We start from the raw sequence: 20,249 nt of genomic DNA on the forward strand, positions 1-20,249 counted from the left end.
TTTACATAATACTGTCATTTTTCTCACTGACGTGGCCCAATCTGAGCACTGAGAATTTTAAAATACTCCAAAAAAAAGTTTTTTGAAGTATTTTTATAATTATTTTACATGCTGCTTGTATATATTTCCTCCATTTTTTTGCTATTTTGAATGGACTCTCCTTTTCTGTTATTTCCTATGACTTCCTCACCCTGTTGGCAGTAGATAGCTTGGTGAAGAATCTAACGATCTGTAAACATCTCATTTGAACAGGGTGACAACCATTAAATGAAGGTGAAATCTGATCTTCCTAGTAGTGTCTGGAGACACGTCCCTTCTCCTTTCCACTGGCAACTTGGTGGCAGTTGAAGAGGCTTGGCTGGTTCCTCCAGTACCAACTTCGGCCTTTGTGCTTCTCAGAAATAGTGGGCTTGGCATTCCTTAGCACTAAGGAAGATGGGAGGGAGTGGTGTCTCTTCAGCCAGCCTCAGTCAAAGGTGTGGTGCCGACATTGTTCCCACTTGCTGGCTTCCATTCTAGAATGAGCCAGCATCTGTTGAAGGGTTGGTCATTGTTCTTTCCTTAGCCAGTATTAATGACCTGCTGCATAGGTTCTGCCAACCTGCCTTCCAGAGTTTGGTGTAGCACTAAGCGTTGCCATCAGTCTCCAAAAGCAGCCCAGCTGCCGGCTCACATGTGGTCACATACAACCAGCTGATTGTCTGTGTCCCTCAGACTTTTGAAAACAGCCTTTTGTTTTCCATAGGCGATACTGCTTCCAACCTGGGCAGTGCTGTGGATGAGCTGATGAGGCACCAGCCTACCCTGAAGACAGATGCTACGACTGCCATTATCAAGGTAGGAGGCTACTCATGTGGCAGGGAAGAGAACATGCCTTTGAAAGTTGTTTCCGACCTTAGTGAGACTCCAAATGTCTGCGAGCAACCGAAGGGGGCTGAGGGCCTAGAGAAAAGCCCAAATCAAAACCCTCAGAATGATCCCAATGATAAGTTTCCCTTCTCCTGATGAGGAGCCTTCAAGAAAGGAGGAAGGGAGGTAGTTGCAGAGCACTTTACCCTCATGCTGACTTTTGGCTTGGGGCACTGTATATTATCCCCAGTCAGAGCTAGGTCAGGTAGAATATCCCCTTTTCAGTTCTTGCTTAGGACTTTTCCTTGCATGGTCTCTGAATCCTAAATCTCCCTTTTCTTGTCTGTCAGTCCTCTTTACCAAGTGGCTCTGCTACTCTAGAGTTCGTCACTGTGGATCACATTCCATTGTTAAAATTCTGGATTTCAACCAACCATGAAATGCCCATTCCCACATCCCTAGCAGATCGCACCAGAGAGCATTGACTAGGAAACTCGACATTGCCCCTTCCTGCTAATTGCTTTAGGCCTCTGTGCCTAACGCGTACCCCACGTTATGTTTCCAGTTGTCCTGGCAGTTGTCTGCACCACCTCCAGGGTCGGCACCTGTGCATTTTACCATTCGTGTCTTATTCCTGTCCCCTAGTTGTTAGAAGAGATCTGTAACCTCGGAAGGGACCCCAAATATATCTGCCAGAAACCCTCCATTCAGAAGGCAGATGGCACGAGCACAGCTCCTCCTCAGAGAGCCAACCATGCCGCGGAAGAGGCCTCCAGTGAGGATGAAGAAGAGGAGGAGGTGCAGGCCATGCAGAGCTTTAATCCCCCTGCCCAGAGCGACACCGACTCAAACCAGCAGTGAGTTTCTCCAATGCCTTCAGCTTTGTCCCCACTGAGGCCAGCTTTTCTCCCTACGTGACCTTCTTTCTTTGGAAAACTGTTTGAGGGTTCTTTCTCCCTTTTAGACGCTGATCCTTTATCTTCCAAGGTCAGATGCCATCTTTGGTAGAACGAGGTTGTGAAGCTGAGCAGGTCTTCATATCTCATTGTGGGGGGACCAGGAGGACTTTGTGGGAAGGGTTTAGCATCCATTCAGTCTTGGAGCACTCAGCCAGCCTAGTGTTGGGGGTGGCCACCTTTTCATCCTGAGTAGCTCCTCTGTCCCCTGGCCTCTGGGACCTTATCTCATTGGGGAGCAATGTAGTCCTGATGCCCTTTTGCCTGCATAGGTGGGTCCTTCTTAGAGAGCTACTGGAGGGACCCATGTGACCAGGCAGTTTGTGACTTGAGCCCTGGTCTCCCTTCATTGGAAGCTGCCTCCAGTAGGATCTTGTATTGCCAATTGGATGCGTAGAGTCTTTGCTCTCCAAGTTCAGGAGAAGGTGCCAGGGGAGACAAAGGGCCTCTGTACCGCCTGCCTGTAGTAGGCTGGAAATGTCCAGGAGAGAGCAGGGACACTGGCTGGGAGCTGAGGGGGGAACTCTACACCAGCGACTCCCAGAAGCATGTAGTTATTCTCAGTTACTTGCGTTAAGCATGGGCTATAAAGGCAGGCTCTCAAGGAGTTGACTTCCTCTATAGAAGCTTGGATGGCACTTTGCTCTCTCTGGGTCTTCTTGCCCTGGTCCACAACCTCTGCCTGTGTTGGAATGTCCTCTGGGGTGCATTCCTGGCCAAGCCTCATCTGTTGTCCACACAACTCACGGTCTCTCTGTGCCAACTTGGGCTGGACAAATGACTCACTGTGGGGGCTTTTTCCCCCCATCAGAAGTCACTCTAGTACGTTTTCTAGATTGGAGGGATGAGGAGCAGGACTGTGGCACAGAGGCTCATGGTCTTTCCAGCTACTTCAACAAAACTCCTGGGCAAAGATGTGTGCTCGCCGTGTAAAGCAGTCTAGAAGGGGGAGAGCGGAGGGCCCAGACCTGTGGTTAGAGAGTGTGATCTGGAGAAAGATCCAGTAAAGGAGACAGAGCAGGAGCAGAGAGGGAGGAGAAGAGCACGGGGAGTGAAGGGGTATCCCAGAAACCTAGAGAAGAGAGTGTGACTGACAGTGTCAGAGGCTGCAGAGAGGTCAAGGAGAATGAGGATGGAGAAGAGATCACTGGCAGCTTTGGAGAGAGTGGTTTCAGCTGGCTCATGAGGGTGCAAGCTGAATTGTACAGGCTTAAGAAGAGAGTAAGGGGAAAGGAATTGGAGGCGCCACATTGCAGGGGCTCCATGGAAGCTTTCTTAAGCTCTGCTGGGAAGGGAGCTCGGAGCTTTTCATAGCATGGATTAGGGAGTTGTGGGCATTCAGGGTCAGGGTCAGTAGAAAATGGTTAGATTATGGAGCTGACAGGCTAGGGCCTTGTTCAAGAACAGTCACTGCTATCTAGAAAGGGTGTGAAATTTGCCAAGGAGGACCGGAGTGAGTAGTGATTGCATAAAGGAACAGGCCAGAAATAGAGAAGAGCAAGGGACTGAAATGGAGCTCGGCCAGGGAAAAAACGGTATTTTCTGCATTGGATCCAGAAAATGAAATGAGAGGGAAAGTGAGCTTTCTCAGTTCAGGACCATATGTGGTGCTTTGGAGGGGACCATTCAGGCTAAAGGTTCGAGTGGATGGCCAGGATGGGGAGAGCTATGCAAGCAATGGCCTGGTTTGAGCTGTTTACTGAGTGCCACTTCCAGGCTTCAGGATGTCACTCTGTTGAACCGAATGACAAATACTGACTGTTCTTTCAAACATTCTGCCTTCTCAACATCCGTGACCTATATATTCATTCACTCACTCTCCTCCCCCTTGGCCATACCCACATATCCCCATGGTGGTTTGGTTGTTTTTTACATCTGTAAATAATAAGCTCTGTGAAGGAAGCAAGTGACTTCATTTCTTCTTTTTGTGCCATGGCTGGGACATTATAGATACTGAAACTGAATTGACTCTCAGCTGCCCTTCTGCCTCTCTTCAGCATTCTTTCTGTGTCCAACCCTGACCGCTAGCAAAAATTGGGGCACTTCACCTTTTGGGTGGATGTCATGATCCCCTTTATTCTCAGAAGGATTTCTTAATTCATAAAATAAAATGTAGAAATGCAAAGGAAACCAATTTTATTAAGATCTCTGAAGACCAGGGTTTTTGGTTTTTTGTTTTTGTTTGTTTATTTGTTTTTGAAGGAGGAATGCAATGAGACGACCTGTTTTCAGCAGTCTCTGTTCTGCTAGGGTGCCTCGTCCCCCATTCTTTTCCTGCTGGCCAAAGGTACCCTCTGGACCTAGGTCCTGGGGCCTGCCTCCTGCTGCCTCTTTGATTATCCCAGCCCTCCACCACAAAACAGAATGCTTTGTTGTAATCTCAACATGCAGAAACCCACAACAGGCTTGTTAGGCATTTAACTTCTTTTGTTGTTTTTTTTTGGGGGGGTTGTTTGTTCATTTTTTTGTTGTTTTGGTTTTTGTTGTTTTAGGCAGTGGGGTTAAGTGATTTGCCTAGGGTCACACAGCTAGTAAGTGTTACGTGTCTGAGGTCAGATTTGAACTCAGGTCCTCCTGAATCCAGAGCTGGTGCTCTATCCACTGAGCTGCCTAGCTGCCCCGGCATTTAACTTCTTATAGGTAGTTTCTGGTAACCAAGCCCCAGTAAAATTACCCTGCTTGCCATTTGGTGACTGCTACCTTCTGGGTATTTCGAAATCTGTTCACTGATGCCCTTTGTTCTCTTTTCAGATTTTTCTGTGTGGCCATCACTCCCTTCCTCTTTTTGCATATGTGGAGGGGGGTTGTGTGTGCATGCGTGCACAAGCAGGTGTTGTACTTGGTGAGGTGTAGGGTTTTTTGTTTGACTTGTGACTGTTTCCCCAGTCCTTCCCCCGCCACCACACACACACACACACACACACACACTTATTTCCTCTTTTTTTGTTTTGTTTTTTGGTGAGGTAATCATGGTTAAGTGACTTGCCCCAGGTCACACAGCTAGTATCCTGTGTCTGAGGTCAGATTTGAATTCAGTTCATTCTGACTCCAGGGCCAGTGCTCTATCCACTGCACCACCTAGCTGTCCCTACACTTTTTTCCTCTTGAACTTAATTCTTTATTCTGTACCCAATTCTCTGTGTGCATGTGTGGTTTCACATTGTTCCACTTTCCCATATCTGTTTCTGATAAAGCTTGCTGCTCTTGCCTGCTCCCTCTACCCCTTGGATGCTCTTGGACGCTCCTCTTTCTGTGGACCCCTAAGGCATAAGAAGTAGCAAGTCTCCCTCCACCACGTTCTTCTTCCTTCTGTCTTCAGGAGTATCTTTGTCTTCTTACCCTTCCTTCTTCCCTTCAAACAGAACCCATCCCTCCCCAGGGATCCCTCCTCCGTTTTGCTCATTCCACTCCCTCCATATTCTTTGAAGATCTTGTTTCTTCGTAGTGTTAGCTGGGCCTCATCAAATCCTTCCAGTTGCTCAGAAACTGTATCCTTTACAGGATTCTCTCGATTTTAGTGCTTTCCTATCAGGCATGTATGAAATTCTTTTTTACAGACCCATTCCATCTCCATGATGCTCAGCTTTTGTGCTCATAAGCCTTTGGAATATTGAATGCCAGCTCATCCTTTCAATAGTAGTTGGAACTTCTAGGTTGTGGGGGAGGGGGCACCACTCTGTTCTTCTGCATGCCTGCATTGGTTTTTCTTTGTTAGGGAACTCTGGATTTAGGCTGATATTTTTCCCTTTGAGGGTTGAGGTTGATCAGTGGATTCTTTTTGTCTTTGCTTTGTATCCTCTAATAGATTTTGGGTAGTTTTCATTTATGATTTCTTGAAATAGAGAGTCCTGATTTTCAGGGAGTCCAGTGACTCTTGAAAGCTAGATGTGACCTGGTTTCCAGGTTAGGGTTTTTTCAAAAATATATTTGATATATTACGTATTCCCTCTTTTCCCCTCAGTCTTTTGATTTTGTGCTAATATTCTTGCTGTCTCAGTTTGGTCTATTCAAAGAACTAGCTTTTATATTGAGCTCATTAGGATTTGTCCAGTGTTCTGCATACATGATTCCATTTGATTCTCCCTGTCAAAGTCAATGCTATTATGACCTTCATTTTACAGATGAGGAAACTGAGGCTGTGGGAGGGAGGTTAAGCAGCATGTCCAGAGCAGCTAGGAAGTATCTGAGGCCAGATGTGGCCTCTCTCCTTCCACACCTTGGCACCATCTATGCAGCCCAGGTTTCAGCATGTCCACTTGGCTTTTCCTAACTTTCCTAAGAGGTCTCCCCCTGCCCCACCCCCCTTTTTTTCCTCTCTTTGTCTCTTCTAGACATGTGGGTTATCCTTGGACTGATGCATTTGTCCCTTTGAGGGAGTCTCTAGCTATACAATACATTTTCATGCTGGTGATTGTTTTCTTTATTTATCTCTTCAGTTTTAGTTCCAGGAGTGGATTCTCTCCCCCACAATGGCTCTATCTCTTGCTGGCACCTCTACTAACCTCTACCTCTGAGATTGAGGTCGCCTTGGATCTTTAAGATTCAGAGTGATAGATTTCAGAGCCCTCAGGACAGAGTCTTACAGACCGGATCATTGTTTTCCTGCTTCTCCAGGGCTTCCAGGGTCCGTCTGTCTCTTGGGCTTTCTGACCACCTCTGGACAGTGCTCAGGAGAATAAGCCTGGTGTTACTGGCCCATTCTCTTTATCCATTGGCTCATTTTCTACTGCCTGAAAAAAGGCCCAATAAGAAACCTTTGCTGGAATCTGCACCCCCTGGATCTAGCAGATTGTGTCATTGCCCCCTTCTTCACATCCAGAATTCCATCCGCACTCAACACCAGCAGTCTTTGTACTCATTTGCAATGTGGCTTCTGACCCCGGCTTTCTTGTCAGGGTCACCTTTGAGTGTTGTTTTTAAAAATTTTGTTTTGTTCCTTTTGGGGTTTTCTTCCATCACTATGTCTTTTGGGGGGGGGCAGTTGGAGTTAAGTGACTTGCCCAGGGTTACACAGCTAGTAAGTGTCAAGTGCTTGATCTGAGGCCGGATTTGAATTCAGGTCCTCCTGACTTCAGGGCTGGTGCTCTATCCATTGCGACACCTAGCTGCCCCTCCATCACCTATTTCTCAGTATTTGCTTTTTCATTTCCTTTCCATTATCCCTTGTAACGAGAAAAAAGGCAGCTCAGTAAAAAATCCAGCATATTCATTCATCAAGTCTAGTTTGATCCTACACACACACACACACACACACACACACACACTCACTCTCTCTCTCTCTCTCTCTCTCTCTCTCTCTCTCTCTCTCTCTCTCTCTCTCTCTCTCTCCCCCCCCCTCTTTCTCTCTCTCTCCACCTCCCTCCCTCCCTCTTTCCCTCTCCCTCGTCTTTCTCACCTTTCTTGAGGTCCAAACTTTGGGTTCTAATTTCCATTATTAGTCTTCCATTTACACTGTTATTATGTTTGTCATCCTAGTATTCCTTACTTCCTCTTCCTTTGCTTCTCTGCATTCCCATCTTCAGCATTTCTTGAATTAATATAATACAATATAATGAGCTATTTCTTGTAGCCACTTTCCTTCAGCAGATCTCATTAAGTACTATGCATGCACTGATTCTTGCTCCTGGCTACTGGTGTCCCCCATCAGAGAGCATAGCTTTTGAGAGTTGAAAGGCTCCTTTGTACCCAACTAGACCAAGTGTACCCAAAAAGAAATCTCCTTGAGAAATCCGACACTCATTTCACATTGAGATATTCTCATTGATTAGTAATTTTTTTTCCAGCTTCAAGCCTCTGTTTGCATCTTTGCCACTCTGGCAAAAATATGGAGGACTGCACTCTGGGGCCATGCAGAACAATTCTAAGCCAGCTTCCCTGTGGGCCTGGTAATGCTTCCCATTTGTCCTCCCTATTCAGCCCCAGTCTTCTCTTTTCAAGCGTCGTCATTCCCAGTTCCCTCAGCTGAGCCTTGTGCCTGTGCTGTCATCCTCCAGGCACTTGCTGGTGTCCAGACCGGACCTGAAAAGAGCACAGCTGGACTCTTTCTCTCTTATTCTGTGTTTGCCATCACATCCTGCTGAATCAGGGAGCTTTCCAACTCCTAGGTCTGGATCAGAATAAATCATCTTCTCTCATTTTATATTTGGATAAAAAGCAGGTGTGTTTGGTTCTTTAGCCCTTAAGTCATGTCAGCAAACATTAATTAAGCTCCTACTATGTGCTAGGCACTTGGCTAAGTTCTGAGGATAAAGTGCACCCTCCCCACCCCCACCCCAGTGTGTCTTCACACTTTAGCCATAGTTCTTCCCAGTACTTTAGCCTGTTAAGTGCCTACTTCCTATTTTCACTTATGTGTCCCATTGACATTTTGAATTCACTGTGTCAAAGACAAATCATTGTCTTTCTCTCACAAATCTTCCTCATCCATCCATTTCAGTTGACAGTCTTACTACCATCCTTTCATTCCTCCTTTTTCTCTACCTTCGAGTGTTCCCCTCTCCCTCATCCTCCATATCTAAACACATTGTCCTCTGCCAGACCACCCTCACCTCTCCTTGGCACTGGTGCATTCATCTCCCACTTGGTCTCTGCTTCCTGCTTCTTCCCCCACCTCCACCCCCAGGCTTGTCTTCCCACAGGTGCCAAAGTGAAGATCCCCAAGGCCATCTCTGACCATGGCCCTTTTTCACTCAGGAAGCTTCAGCAGCTGCTTTAGCTTCTCTTCTGTTTGCCATTTGAAGGTCTTCACAATCTGGAGTCAACTTCTGTTTTCAGCTTTATTTCTTTTCCCTCCTCCTCAGTGTACTCTACTCTCTAACCAAACTGGCCCTCATCCCCTCTGTCATGTACAATATTCCTTCTCCTTCCTTCACCCCTTTACTGACTAGTCACCTTGCCCTCAATGTTTTCCCTCCTTAACCTCTTCAAATCCCATTCAGCAAAAGAGTTCTCTCAAGTGGCAACTACTATGGAAAGCCTTTTCTGATCCCATGATTCCTTAGTCCTTCCTCTAACCCCCCTTAGACATTACAAGCTAGACATTGGACTCAGGTGCTTCAGATAGAAATAAAAGCAAATGTTCCCTGCCTTCAAGGAGCTTACATTCTAATGGAGGGGGGTGGTGGCCAGTGAAGAGTACTCAGGCCAGAACATTTCTTGGAACTGTACCAGAGTTGTTTGACAGCCATGACAAATCAGTGATGATTTGATCCATGTTTCATGATTTGGAGGTGGAGGAGGAGTGAGGGACAATACATTATGGGGGTAAGGTGATTGGCAAGACAGACAGGCATTGAGATAACAAAGCCCCAAAGCCTGCATTCCTTCCTAAAGTGAAGGGGTGACAGATTCTAGGTGTAGTCAGTCTCTAGTGTGCCAAGGTTGTTGGCAAGACTGCCCCATGTTTAATAAATCGGTATGTGTATACATAGCGAGGAAAATGCTCTCTGTATATAAGGGTTGAATGAAACAGTGACTTGAGTAGCTGGGGAAATCTTGTGTCTTCCTAATCTTCGCCAAATGTCCTTTGAGCTTGACTCTCAACTTCTTTCCCCAATTAGGGGGAAGAGCATCCTTTATTGCCCCAGGGTCCTCAGTGTCTGTTTAAGTCCAGTGATTCAGAGCTCAGCGCATGTGATAACTTTGAGATCCTCTGCTTTCTGAGTTCCAGGTTCTGGTCGTGAGGAGGCAGGCCATCTGAGAACTTCTTGGGCCTTCTTACTGAGCATCATTGGCAGGCCTGTCCACAGCTGCTTCTTTGGCAACTAAGGAGCTCATGTAGAATGTTCTCCCATCCCTTCTGAAGTGCTAGAATGCCACAGTTCTCCCGAGATGGTTGGGGAGCCAATGGGACTTTGGCCCTTTGGGACACTCACTGGAGAGTGGTAACTGGTACCCTGTGGCAGATGGCATTGATTCACAATGTTGCGCTCTTGGTCCTTGCTTCAGAGTTGGGTATTGGCAGGACAATTTGTCTAAGCCTTGAGCCTGCTAGACTTTTCATTTGAAAACCATTGCTGTGGTGTTGGAGGTCAGGAGAAGGACTAGGCCTTTATCTTCATTTTGTTTTTAAATTTTAAAAATGTTCTTTATCTGCCGAAATGGATAACCAAGTACCCCGATTATGTGAGCTGAGATTGTCAGGGGTGGAGTGGACAGGAACCATTTGCCGGCTTGGGCAGGGGTGTTGGGGGGTGGGGAGGATGGGGGTGGAGTGTTTTGAGCTAGTATCATTTGCTGTAACTGTCGTAATATTTCATTTTTCTGGGCCCTCTTTGGTGACCTCATTTAGGGTTCTTGCCAATCAATTTGGTTTGTCATGAAAATGACTGGAACCACCTCAGCACTCTAGACACCTGTTTGCATCAGGGGCCATTTCCCAAAGCGCAGTGGCATTGTGGGAGAAGGAGCTTTGGTCCATGGCTCTGCCCTGCCTCCCCAAACCTCCCTGGCTATAGCACCTTGCTTCTTCACCTGTTCCTTTCCTGACTCCATTTTGCTGCAGGGATCCCATTGTGCCTGGTAATGCTTGATTCTGCATGGAGTTGAGCTGCATTTTCTTTCAGTACTTAATCCTTTCCAAGGAACTGCCTCCAAAAGAGGGGATTGACTCCCATGATTTTATTTGTTTCTCTGCTTCCCTCCTATCTCAATCTGAGGCTTTGTTTTGCCCCTTCAGGGAATGCACCCCTGCTGATGATCTCTTTCTTGATTTGATCATGTATGTCCACATTTTGTTTGATTCTGTTTCTCCCCATGGCCATGACCTGGTCCTTGCTTTGTTTCTTCTGACCTTGGTGCCTCTTTTCCAGGCAAATGAGACGGCTGGATGGTTTTTGTTTTGTGGGACAGTAAGAACAATGAGCAGGTGGAGGGAGGGGGCTGAGAAGGAAGCAGGGTCAGATCCCGGAGAATTGGAGCCTTGGCACCCTTCTTCCAGCCTGTCTGTGGACAAGTCCGTGTCTTTGTGTCTGAAATATTTTTCAGTCTTCCTTTGCTACCCATCTGCACTAAAACCTGAAGCTAGAACATGCTGTGAGGTACTGTGTGTGCATGTGCGCGCACACACATGCTCCTGTTTTTACTGTTACCGGCTTTGTGAGGGTGATTTGTAACTCTTTTTCCCTATTCCTTTGAAAAACGTTTTATTCCTAGTAGTTAAACAACTTTTATCATTGTTTTTGGAATGACTCCACAATACTTCTTTCTAATTGTTTCTGAAGTTTTTGTCTGGATTAATGTGTGGTTACAAAGAGGTCTTGGAATCCGGTTCTGTCTCCTATTCTTTTCCCCACCCTCTTCTCTGTGTTGAAGTGTTTTCTTCACCCCTTCTCCAGGGTTATTAGAACAGAAGAGCGAGTGCCCATTCCCCTCATGGATTACATCCTCAATGTGGTAAGCTGGCCCAGTGCTGCTGCTGGAGATGGGGGGATGAGGCGAGGCATAAACCATAGGAAAGAGATAAGATGACACCATCCCACCCCCACTAATGGGAGGAGCGAAGGGCAAAAGGTTGGGGGAAAGAAGGATGCCGAGGAAGTGGCTCTTGCTTCTATCAGCTTTAGTCAGATTCCATGCCCTCGTGGTGAAGGAATCATTTCATTTCTGTCATGCCAGATCAGTGGCTCCCAAACTCAAGTAAGCACTCCTCCCAAACTCCTATGACCTTTGTTTTCAGATTTAGGAATAGGATTGGGGATGGGGGGGGAGGGGTGCTAGTAAGCAGTCCTAAATTACTAAGAGAAGATTTGAGGCTTTATGTTGGCTGAGCTGTCCAATCATAATCTTAGTTTCATTGGTATTAAGGTCTGATTTTCTTTGGTTTCTTGTCGACACCATTGCCCTATTACTTTTGGGGGTATGGGTTGGTGGGCTTGGGTATGATTGCCCTTGAGTAAATGGTATTGGTCTGGGGCTAGCCAGATTTCTTCAGTGAAATCTGACCTGCTCTGTTTCCAGCTATAACTTTCCCTGCTTTTTGTTCCTAGATGAAGTTTGTGGAATCCATTTTAAGCAATAACACAACAGATGACCACTGCCAGGAGTTTGTGAATCAGAAGGGGCTGCTGCCTCTGGTGTGACTATCCTAGGGCTCCCCAACCTGCCCGTTGACTTTCCCACATCAGCTGCCTGTCAGGCTGTGGTAGGGGTCTGCAAGTCCATACTGGTAAGGCCCAGCAGAATGGTCACCCACCCACAGGCCTGTTTGCTCCCTCCCTTTCACTCAGGCAAGAGAAATGGAGCCCTGATGGTCTAGATTGTCTATTAAGGTATCATGGGATGAGAGGAGATGTTGGGTTTCTCTTTTATGGATGTATTTTGGGTTTTGCACATTGCTAATTTCCCCATAGTAACACTCATCCCCCAAAAACTCTCTTCCCTGTAACAATGGGAGATGAACCAATCTAGCAGTGGCCATTTTGAGCTTTGTCTCATCTTTTTTTTTCTTTTTTTCCTCTTTCTTAACAATTTATTTTGAATTATCAACAATCACTTCCATAGGCTTTTGAGTTTTATATTTTTCTCCACCTCCCTCCCTAAGATGGCGTGCAATCTGATACAGACTATACATATACATTCCTATTAAACATATTTTCACATTAGCGATGTTGTAAGTAAGAATTAGAACCAATAGGAGGAACCACCAGAAAGAGGAAACAAAACACAACAGAAGAAAAAAAACAGCAAATTAGCCTGCTTCGACCTGTATTCAAACTCCATAGTTCTTTCTTTGGATGTGGGTAGCATTTTCCATTGTGAGGCCTTTGGAGATGTCTTAGATCCTTGTATTGCTGAGAAAGGTTAAGTCTATCAATATTAGTCATCGTACAATATGGCTGTTGCTGTGTACAACGTTGTCCTGGTTCTGCTCACTTCACTCAGCATCAGACCACACAAGTCTTTCCAGGGTTTTCTGAAGTCAGCCTGTTCATCATTTCTTATACCACAATAGTATTCTATTACATTCATATACCACAACTTGTTCAGCCATTCCCCAATTTCCAATTTTTTGCCACCACAAAAAGAGCTGCTATAAATATTTTTGTACAGGTGGGTCCTTTTCCCATTTGTATGATCTCCTTGGGATATAGCCCTAGAAGTGTTATTGCTGGGTCAAAGGGTATGCACATTTTTATAGCCCTTTGGGCATAGTTCAAAATTGCTCTCCAGAATGGTTGGATCATTTCACAACTCCACCAACAATGCATTAGTGTTCCAATTTTCCCACATCTTCTCCAACATTTATCATTTTCATGTTTTGTCATGTTGGCCAATCTGATAGGTGTGATGTGGTACCTCAGAGTCGTTTTGATTTGCATTTCTTTAATCAGTAGTGATTTAGAGCATTTTTTCATATGACTATAGATGGCTTTAATTTCTTCATCTGCAAACTGTTGCTTGTTCATATCCTTTGACCATTTATCAGTTGGACCATGACTTGTATTCTTATAAATTTGACTTAATTCACTACATTTTTTAGAAATGAGGCCCTTATCAGAATGTCTCGTCTTTTAGAACCGAGATTGGTCGTTGCGTTTCGTCTGAGATCAACCGCCATTTACTGTTTTGTTTATGTTCTAGTTTTCTAGTTTGTTTCTGGTTTTCTTTGTGCAGCTTTCTATTGGTCTTGCCTTGTTTCTCTGAATTCATCCTTCTTTCATGCTTGAAGTGTCAAAACAGGCAGAAAAGAGTACAACAACATTGATGGCAATTTAAGAAGGGAGAACTTTGGATTCCGCCTAGAAGTCTTTGTTTTCCCTCCTTATCTTTCCTTCTTCTAATCTAATCTAATTTCTCTTCTAATTCTTTTGCTCTTCAGATTTGTCCAAAAATGATCTGACTTTATTAGAAGTGGGAGATTCCTTTGATATTCTACTCAGTGCTAATGCCCACATCATCACACACACAATGGCCTTTCACAAGCATCTTCTACCCCTCTACATTTGTTGTAATGTAACAAATTCCAAATGATATAAACACAAAGGATCAGCTCATTAGAAAAATTGGAGAAACTCTAGTTTGGGAGAGAATTCATAATGAAGCCAGACATAACAGGGGAGAATATAAAGTTGACAATTAGATCAAAAACACTGTTGGTGCAACTAACCTGAGAGAAGAGGGGATGCTGATATCCAATCTGCATTCACAATTTATGTGATTGATTTCATTCCCCTATACAAGTTGTCAACAAATAAATTCTTTAAAAATAGAAACCATCAGCAATCCCAAGAAAATACTGCAAATCATGAATAATGGACGATTGAAACTAAGACAATTCTTAGAGTTCAACTCAAATAGGCTGAAACCATGAACGTTGGAAGGACTATAGAAAGAAAGGCACAATAATGTGCCCTGGGTCAAGAATTTATTTGGTCCAATCATTCTTTATTACTATTATTATTATTTATTTGGTATTTTATTTTTCCTTAATTACATGTAAAAGCAATTTTTACTATTCATTTTATAATTTTTTGAGTTCTAAATTCTGTCTGTTCTTCCCTCTCCACCCACCTTATCGAGAAGGTATGCAATTGATAGAGGTTATACGTGTGTCATCATGAAAAACACTTCCATATTAGTCATACTGTAAAAGAAAACATAGACACCCACCAAAAACAAACAAACAAAAAAACCCCAAACCATGGAAAATAAAGAAAGGTTTAAACAGTCTGCTTCAGATGGTGTATTCAGACATCATTGGTTCTTTCTCTGGGGACAGATAGCATTTTTCATTATAAGTCCTTCAGGGTTGTCGTGGACCAAGTCCAACCATTCTTGAAAAATACTTGGGCATATATAACAAAAGTGATTAAATGGTTCAATATCTTTGACCTGGTGGTCCCCCTGCAGGGTACATAGGGTAGGGAGATGTTTGGCAGAAGTAAAGGTCCCATATTCACTCAAGTACCTTCTGTGGTAGAAAACAAAAATAGGAGATCCAACAAGCAAAATGGTGAAACAAAAAATAACCATAAGAGGCACCTAGCCGATCAGTTCTGAGACTTCCCATCACTCCCATGAAGCTGGCAAGGCTATTTTGATATCAAAACCATCAGTACTGGGAATAACGCGGGCTCCTTAATGTCCCATTGGTAGAGATGTGAATTGTTCGTCCTGTTAAGGAGAAACAGTGGGGTGGGGTGGGATATGGGGAGAGGATATGCCAGACAGGCAGGAATACTCAGCTTGGTCCTTTTTGTCCTGGAAAATCCTGTCATTCTCATGGGAGAAAGAAAGGTGACCCCAAAAAAGCATCCATAGTAATCAATTCTTCAAATAGTAGTGAGTCAGGTACTTTTCCACCCCAGCTGGCTTTGTTGTCTGTCTGTGGCTCTGTTCTCTTTCTTCAAGCCCTTTGACGATGAGCAATCTTTGATTTTACTCTTGAGGAGAGAAGCAAACAAACTTGAAAAGATGGACAAGAGAATATTGGCATCTGTTTGCAGATCACTGGCAAACTCAAAGTAGAATGGGATTTCTTGGCCCAGTCCAGCCTGCTTGTCTTGCCATTTGCTGTTGAACAGAATCCCATCCGTGGCAGGCCCCTCTCTTTTGTAGCAGCAAGGCTGTTTGTCCTGTTCATTCTGGCTTTTCAGGTCTAGGCCTCTTCAGAAAATACTTTTTGAGTATTTGCTAAGGAGAGAGGTTGTATCACAAGGGAAGAAAACAGCTAGGAGAACCCTGTATTCATTAGTCATAGCAACATTTAAAAGACCCCAGAACCCAGTGACCCATTGTAGTTCTACAGGCTTGATGAGGAAACCTACCTCCCTCCTTGGGACAGAAGTGGACACTATCCCTGCCCATTGCCATGATGGTTTATTTTGCTTCCTTATGAAGGAGGGTTGGGTAGGGAAGCAGAGGCCAAGTTCTTTGGATATGACAGTGATGTTAAAAAACAAAAGTGTCAATGAAATATTGTAATCCTCGGCTCATTTATTGCAGACTCTATCCTCTCCTCTCCGGAACCTCTGCACTGGCCAATCGAGGCCCCTGGGGGCTCTGTGCTTTTACGAGAGCTCGCCTGTGCTGGCAATGTCGCAGACGCCGCGCTGTCTGCCCAGGCCGCCCCTCTACTGCATGCTCTCACAGCTGCTCATGCGTACATCATGATGTTCGTTCACACTTGCAGGGTTGGCCAAGAAATGAGATTCTTCAGGATGAATATGCTGTTTTGGAACTCAGGAATACCTTCCATTTCCTGTAAGGTTGCTTTCTCAAGACACCAGGGTGTCTGCTTTCTTGGCTGGCAAGCTGTTACGAGGGAAGCAGAGTTTCCTTGAAGGTGCTAATTTTCTCTCGATAGCTCTTCCTCTTCAGTCTGTTTGAATTTCAGCTGATGAAATCAGCGAATGTTTTCATCTCTGTCCATGGGAAGTGGGCTGGTTCAAATTGTGATGTTTTCAGGGGACATGGGAAATATTTTGGAACTTCAATATTGGGTCATTTGCTTTGAATCTAGTAAAGGTATTATGTGCCATGGGCGCCTACCACCCTATCCTAAAGGGGCCTAGGGAGTAAGGAACATGAGAGGTACCCTTAGTTTGGTCCACCATTATTTCACCCAGACTGTTGTCTTCCGTGCAGTAGATGAGGGAATGTTAGCGTTTCAAGGTATTGATATCTCTTCCATGTCAAATTGGGAAATCGCTGTCTGTGGGATAGCACCATTTCTTTTTCTGTTCTAGAGCAAGATCCGTGCCATCTCAGTGAACCAGTGGGGTTCCCAGTTGAGTCTAAGTGTCCTAAGCAAGCTGAGCCAGTTCTACTGTTCTCTTGTCTGGGAAAGCACAGTTCTAATCTCACTGTGTACCCCAAACAGTAAAGAGAATAGGAATGTGGAGAAGAGCTCCCCAAGCCTCTTCTGGTTGCCCAATACATAGCTTTGAATTCCAAGTCAGAAAGATCTCAGTTCCTATCTTGCCTCTGACAACTCTGAGCTGTGTTTCCCTAGTCGAGTCCTTTAGACTATCCTCCATAGTTTTTGAAGTGTAACATGGGAGATGAGGAGCTGGCCTCCAAGGTCCCTTCCAACTCTGAATCTCTGATTCTGGGAGCAGAATCCAGCCTGAGTCTGCTCTTTGGGCCTTTGACTCCATCTCTCTGTCCCAAATGGGTGACTAGAAGAATTGCTTTTGAAGTACTGACTTGCCTGCAGGTTCTCTCTGCTCTGGTTCCTCAGTTCATCTGAGAAGCCATAGAAGAGAGTGGCCTGTGTCAACAGCCTAGCGGGCCATAATGCTGCTGTGTGTGGCTCCATGGCTGTCACTTTGGGTCCTCCAGTGGTTGGTTTGGGAGCTATTGGGAGTGCTCCCTTAGGACTGCAGCTTAGCCCTTGAGAAAGCAGCTGCTTCGGCAGCTTTTCTCTAAGGAAAAAGTCACTCTGTGCTTAGCTCCTAGGCTTTGAAATTGCTAGTCTGGTTAGCGGCCAAGAAGGTAGACCTTTGTCTTGTTTTTGGTGTGCTTTCAGCCTCCCATCTGGGTGCGAGTTTGGGCAGCAGACATGCAGAAGCCAGTCCCAAAGAGAGGAGAAGGCAGCCACTACAACAGGCACTCATGGGACCAAGAGGGCTGGTAGCTGGAAGCTTGTGGATGGTACAAGTTCTAGCCCTGAATTCGATTTGGTCATGAAGAGGGCAGGTGACAGCCATTACTGAAGATCAGTCAAAGGGTTAGCTACTGGAGTATTGTTCTGTTTTTAATCAGCAACCCTTTAGCCAGTTTCTTTTTTAAGTAAAGCCCCACACAGCAGACTAGTTGACCTGTTGTCTCTCACCCCCGAAAGACTACACAATCCAACATGTTTGTTCTTTGGCTCTCCTTGCCAAGAAAACTGGAGCCAAATGCTGTGTGCCAATGTCACAATAGCATTTTTCTCTGGTACCTACTAGGTCTCTTCAGCAGGTCTCTGTTGAGCATTTAATACTGTCAGGGATTCAGAGCAGCCTAGAGGATATCTCTTTTTAGAAGGGGGTGGATAAAGGTCTTCAAATGGAGTTGCCAGATCTGGTTGAATACCCCCACCCCCACCTCTCATCTGTCTACTTCCATGGGTGTTCCAACCCTGCATTACATGTATTCATTCTGAGCCAGAATGGTCAGCATTACCATCTATCCTTCCCATGCATGCATTAGAGGATAGCAGACTGCCAGACAGACTTGAGTCAGGGCTTGTTTGTTGGTGAGGCCTCTTTGTTTTGCCGACGTCAGTGGTCTTTTTTGTTTTCAATCCATTTGGGTCACCCCTGCCATGTGCAGAGTTCAGTGTTCAAAACTGGGGCTGAGTTTAACATGAGGCCAAAAGGCCCAAGGAGCCAGAGCAATTCCAGTCACTCTGTTCCTTCTTTCTCTCTTTCTCTGTTTCAATCTGTGCAGAAGAAGAAAGTGATGGGACAACAGCTACTGTGGAGGCCTCTGCCCAGGCCTTATTGGAAGGCATTGGACTGGATGGTGATACTTTGGCTCGCATGGAGACGGATGAGCCCAGTGCCTCAGACCCCAAGGGCAAGTCTAAGATTACCCCTGCCATGGCAGCTCAAATCAAACAGATTAAGCCTTTGCTTTCTGGTGACTCTGCTGTCTCCCCCTAGGCCTGATGGACAAAAATGCCTGGCTGGCCCAGCTTCACCTTGTGGCCCAAGCTTCACCAAGGCCTTGGGGAAATGTGGCCATCCATTGCTTTTTGGTGAGTTGAGGCAAATCAGGGTGCTTAGAAGTCATTTGGAATCTCCCACAACTTTCCCTTCATTTCCTCTTTTGAAAGTGAATATTTTTTGCCTTTGTGTCACCATCATTTCTGCCTGTCCCTTGTCATTCCCCATCTGCAGCATTCCTTTGGAACAGAGAAGCAACATTAAGCAAAACCAAACAGCACAGAACTCAGAAGCACATGTTGACAGTGTATATGCACCTTCTGTCTCTTCTGAGACCACAGTGGATCATTCCAGCTAGTCATTTTGACTTCTTTTTAGTTACTTCAGATTGAACAGAAATGAATCACTTGCCTACCAAAACACAGGAACAAACCAAATTAACACTATAGGCAGACAACAGGCATTTATTAAGGACTCGCTGTGTGCTGGGCACTGTTGATCTTGGCATATTGTCGATGCCAAGAATGGCAAACACTTGGTCTGTGTGTGCCCTGGAGGAACTCATGTGCAAACATCTCTATACATACAAGATAGTACGCAATGGAAATCCCCAAGGAATGGCATTAGCCGTGATGAGAGAAGGAGGAAATGGTATTTGGTGAGGTCTTCTGGGTAGTACAGACTTGAAGGAAGCTGGAAGGCAGAGTGTTTCTGGCATGGTGGACTGCTGGACAAAGTGCTTAGATCTGAGAGGTGGAGGGGCTTGAGTGTGCAGAGCAGCCAGGAGGCCAGTGTCACTCAATGGAAGAGTATGTGTCGGGGAGTCAGGTGTAGGAAGACAGGAAAGGTTGGAAGGGGGCTGGGTCACAAAGGGCTGTGAATGCCAAACAGAGCTTTTTGTATTTGATTCTGGAGGCCGTAGGGAGCCACTAGCGTTTATCAGACTCACCAGCAGGTGTGAGATGAGAAGGGCCTACATCAGGGAGTTGAAGTGTGAGAGGAGATGGGGCAACTAGGTGATGCAGTGGAGAGAGAGCACCGGCCCTGAAGTCAGGAGGACCTGAGTTCAAATCTGGCCTCAGACTAAACACTTGACACTTACTAGCTGTGTGACCCTGGGCAAGTCACTTAACCCCAATTTCTTAAAAACAAAAAAAAGTGTGAGAGGAGAGGAGGGGGTATATTCGAGAGGTGCTGTGAAGATGATGAACAGAAACTAAGGAAACATACTAAAGAGATGTTCTGTAGGTAGAAACAAGAACTGACTGACTCATTCACTATGTGGGATGAGTGTGAGTGAGGAATCAAGGTTGCTTGACAATCTTGGTGGCTAGAAGACTGATGATGCCCTGAATAGTGGTAGGGCAGTTGGGGGAAGGGAGATAATGAGCTCTGCTTTGAAAAGATTGAGTTTGGAATGTCCATAGGACTTCTTGTTTCCAGCATCTAAAAGGCCGTTGGTGAAGTGAGAACCCTAGAGAGCTTTGGGCTGGAGAAGTAGATCAGAAAACAAACTGCAGAGAGATGATAATGGAGCCCATTGGCCTGAAGCGAGATGGTGCCATAAGAGGGCTGAGGCCAGAGTTTTGGCGGACAGCTAGGTTAGTGGGGGGGACCTGGAGCTGTTCTGAGCAAAGGAGCCTAAGAAGGAGCGATGTGGAGACGCCAGGGCCTTTCAACACTATGGAGTGGGGAGGAGATGGCTTTTCCTCCCAGGATGTTTCTTGAATGTCATGCAAATTGGTCTCCCCTCCTAGCAGGCAGACAGTTTCCCCCTTCTGCTGGTGCAGATAGCTGACTCTCTGGTCCTTCAAAATCTTGAAGCCTCGAAGGCTCCATTCATGTTCTGCTT

The 20,249-nt window shown here is 45.5% G+C and overlaps 1 protein-coding gene across 1 annotated transcript in view; it reads left to right on the forward strand.

Annotated features, from left to right (window-relative positions):
- HUWE1 (HECT, UBA and WWE domain containing E3 ubiquitin protein ligase 1) overlaps window positions 1-20,249 on the forward strand; it is a 103,800-nt gene that overhangs the window by 50,687 nt on the left and 32,864 nt on the right. Inside the window, 10 exon segments of the mRNA XM_078147895.1 lie at window positions 746-837; window positions 1,495-1,706; window positions 11,141-11,198; window positions 11,792-11,878; window positions 11,881-11,988; window positions 14,960-14,993; window positions 15,750-15,944; window positions 16,491-16,623; window positions 17,272-17,378; window positions 18,180-18,371. Coding sequence (XP_078004021.1) covers window positions 746-837; window positions 1,495-1,706; window positions 11,141-11,198; window positions 11,792-11,878; window positions 11,881-11,988; window positions 14,960-14,993; window positions 15,750-15,944; window positions 16,491-16,623; window positions 17,272-17,378; window positions 18,180-18,371 — 1,218 coding nt within the window.

Source organism: Phascolarctos cinereus, unplaced genomic scaffold (assembly GCF_003287225.1).
Source record: "Phascolarctos cinereus isolate Bilbo 61053 unplaced genomic scaffold, phaCin_HiC Scaffold_8;HRSCAF=390, whole genome shotgun sequence".
Taxonomy (NCBI): domain Eukaryota; kingdom Metazoa; phylum Chordata; class Mammalia; order Diprotodontia; family Phascolarctidae; genus Phascolarctos; species Phascolarctos cinereus.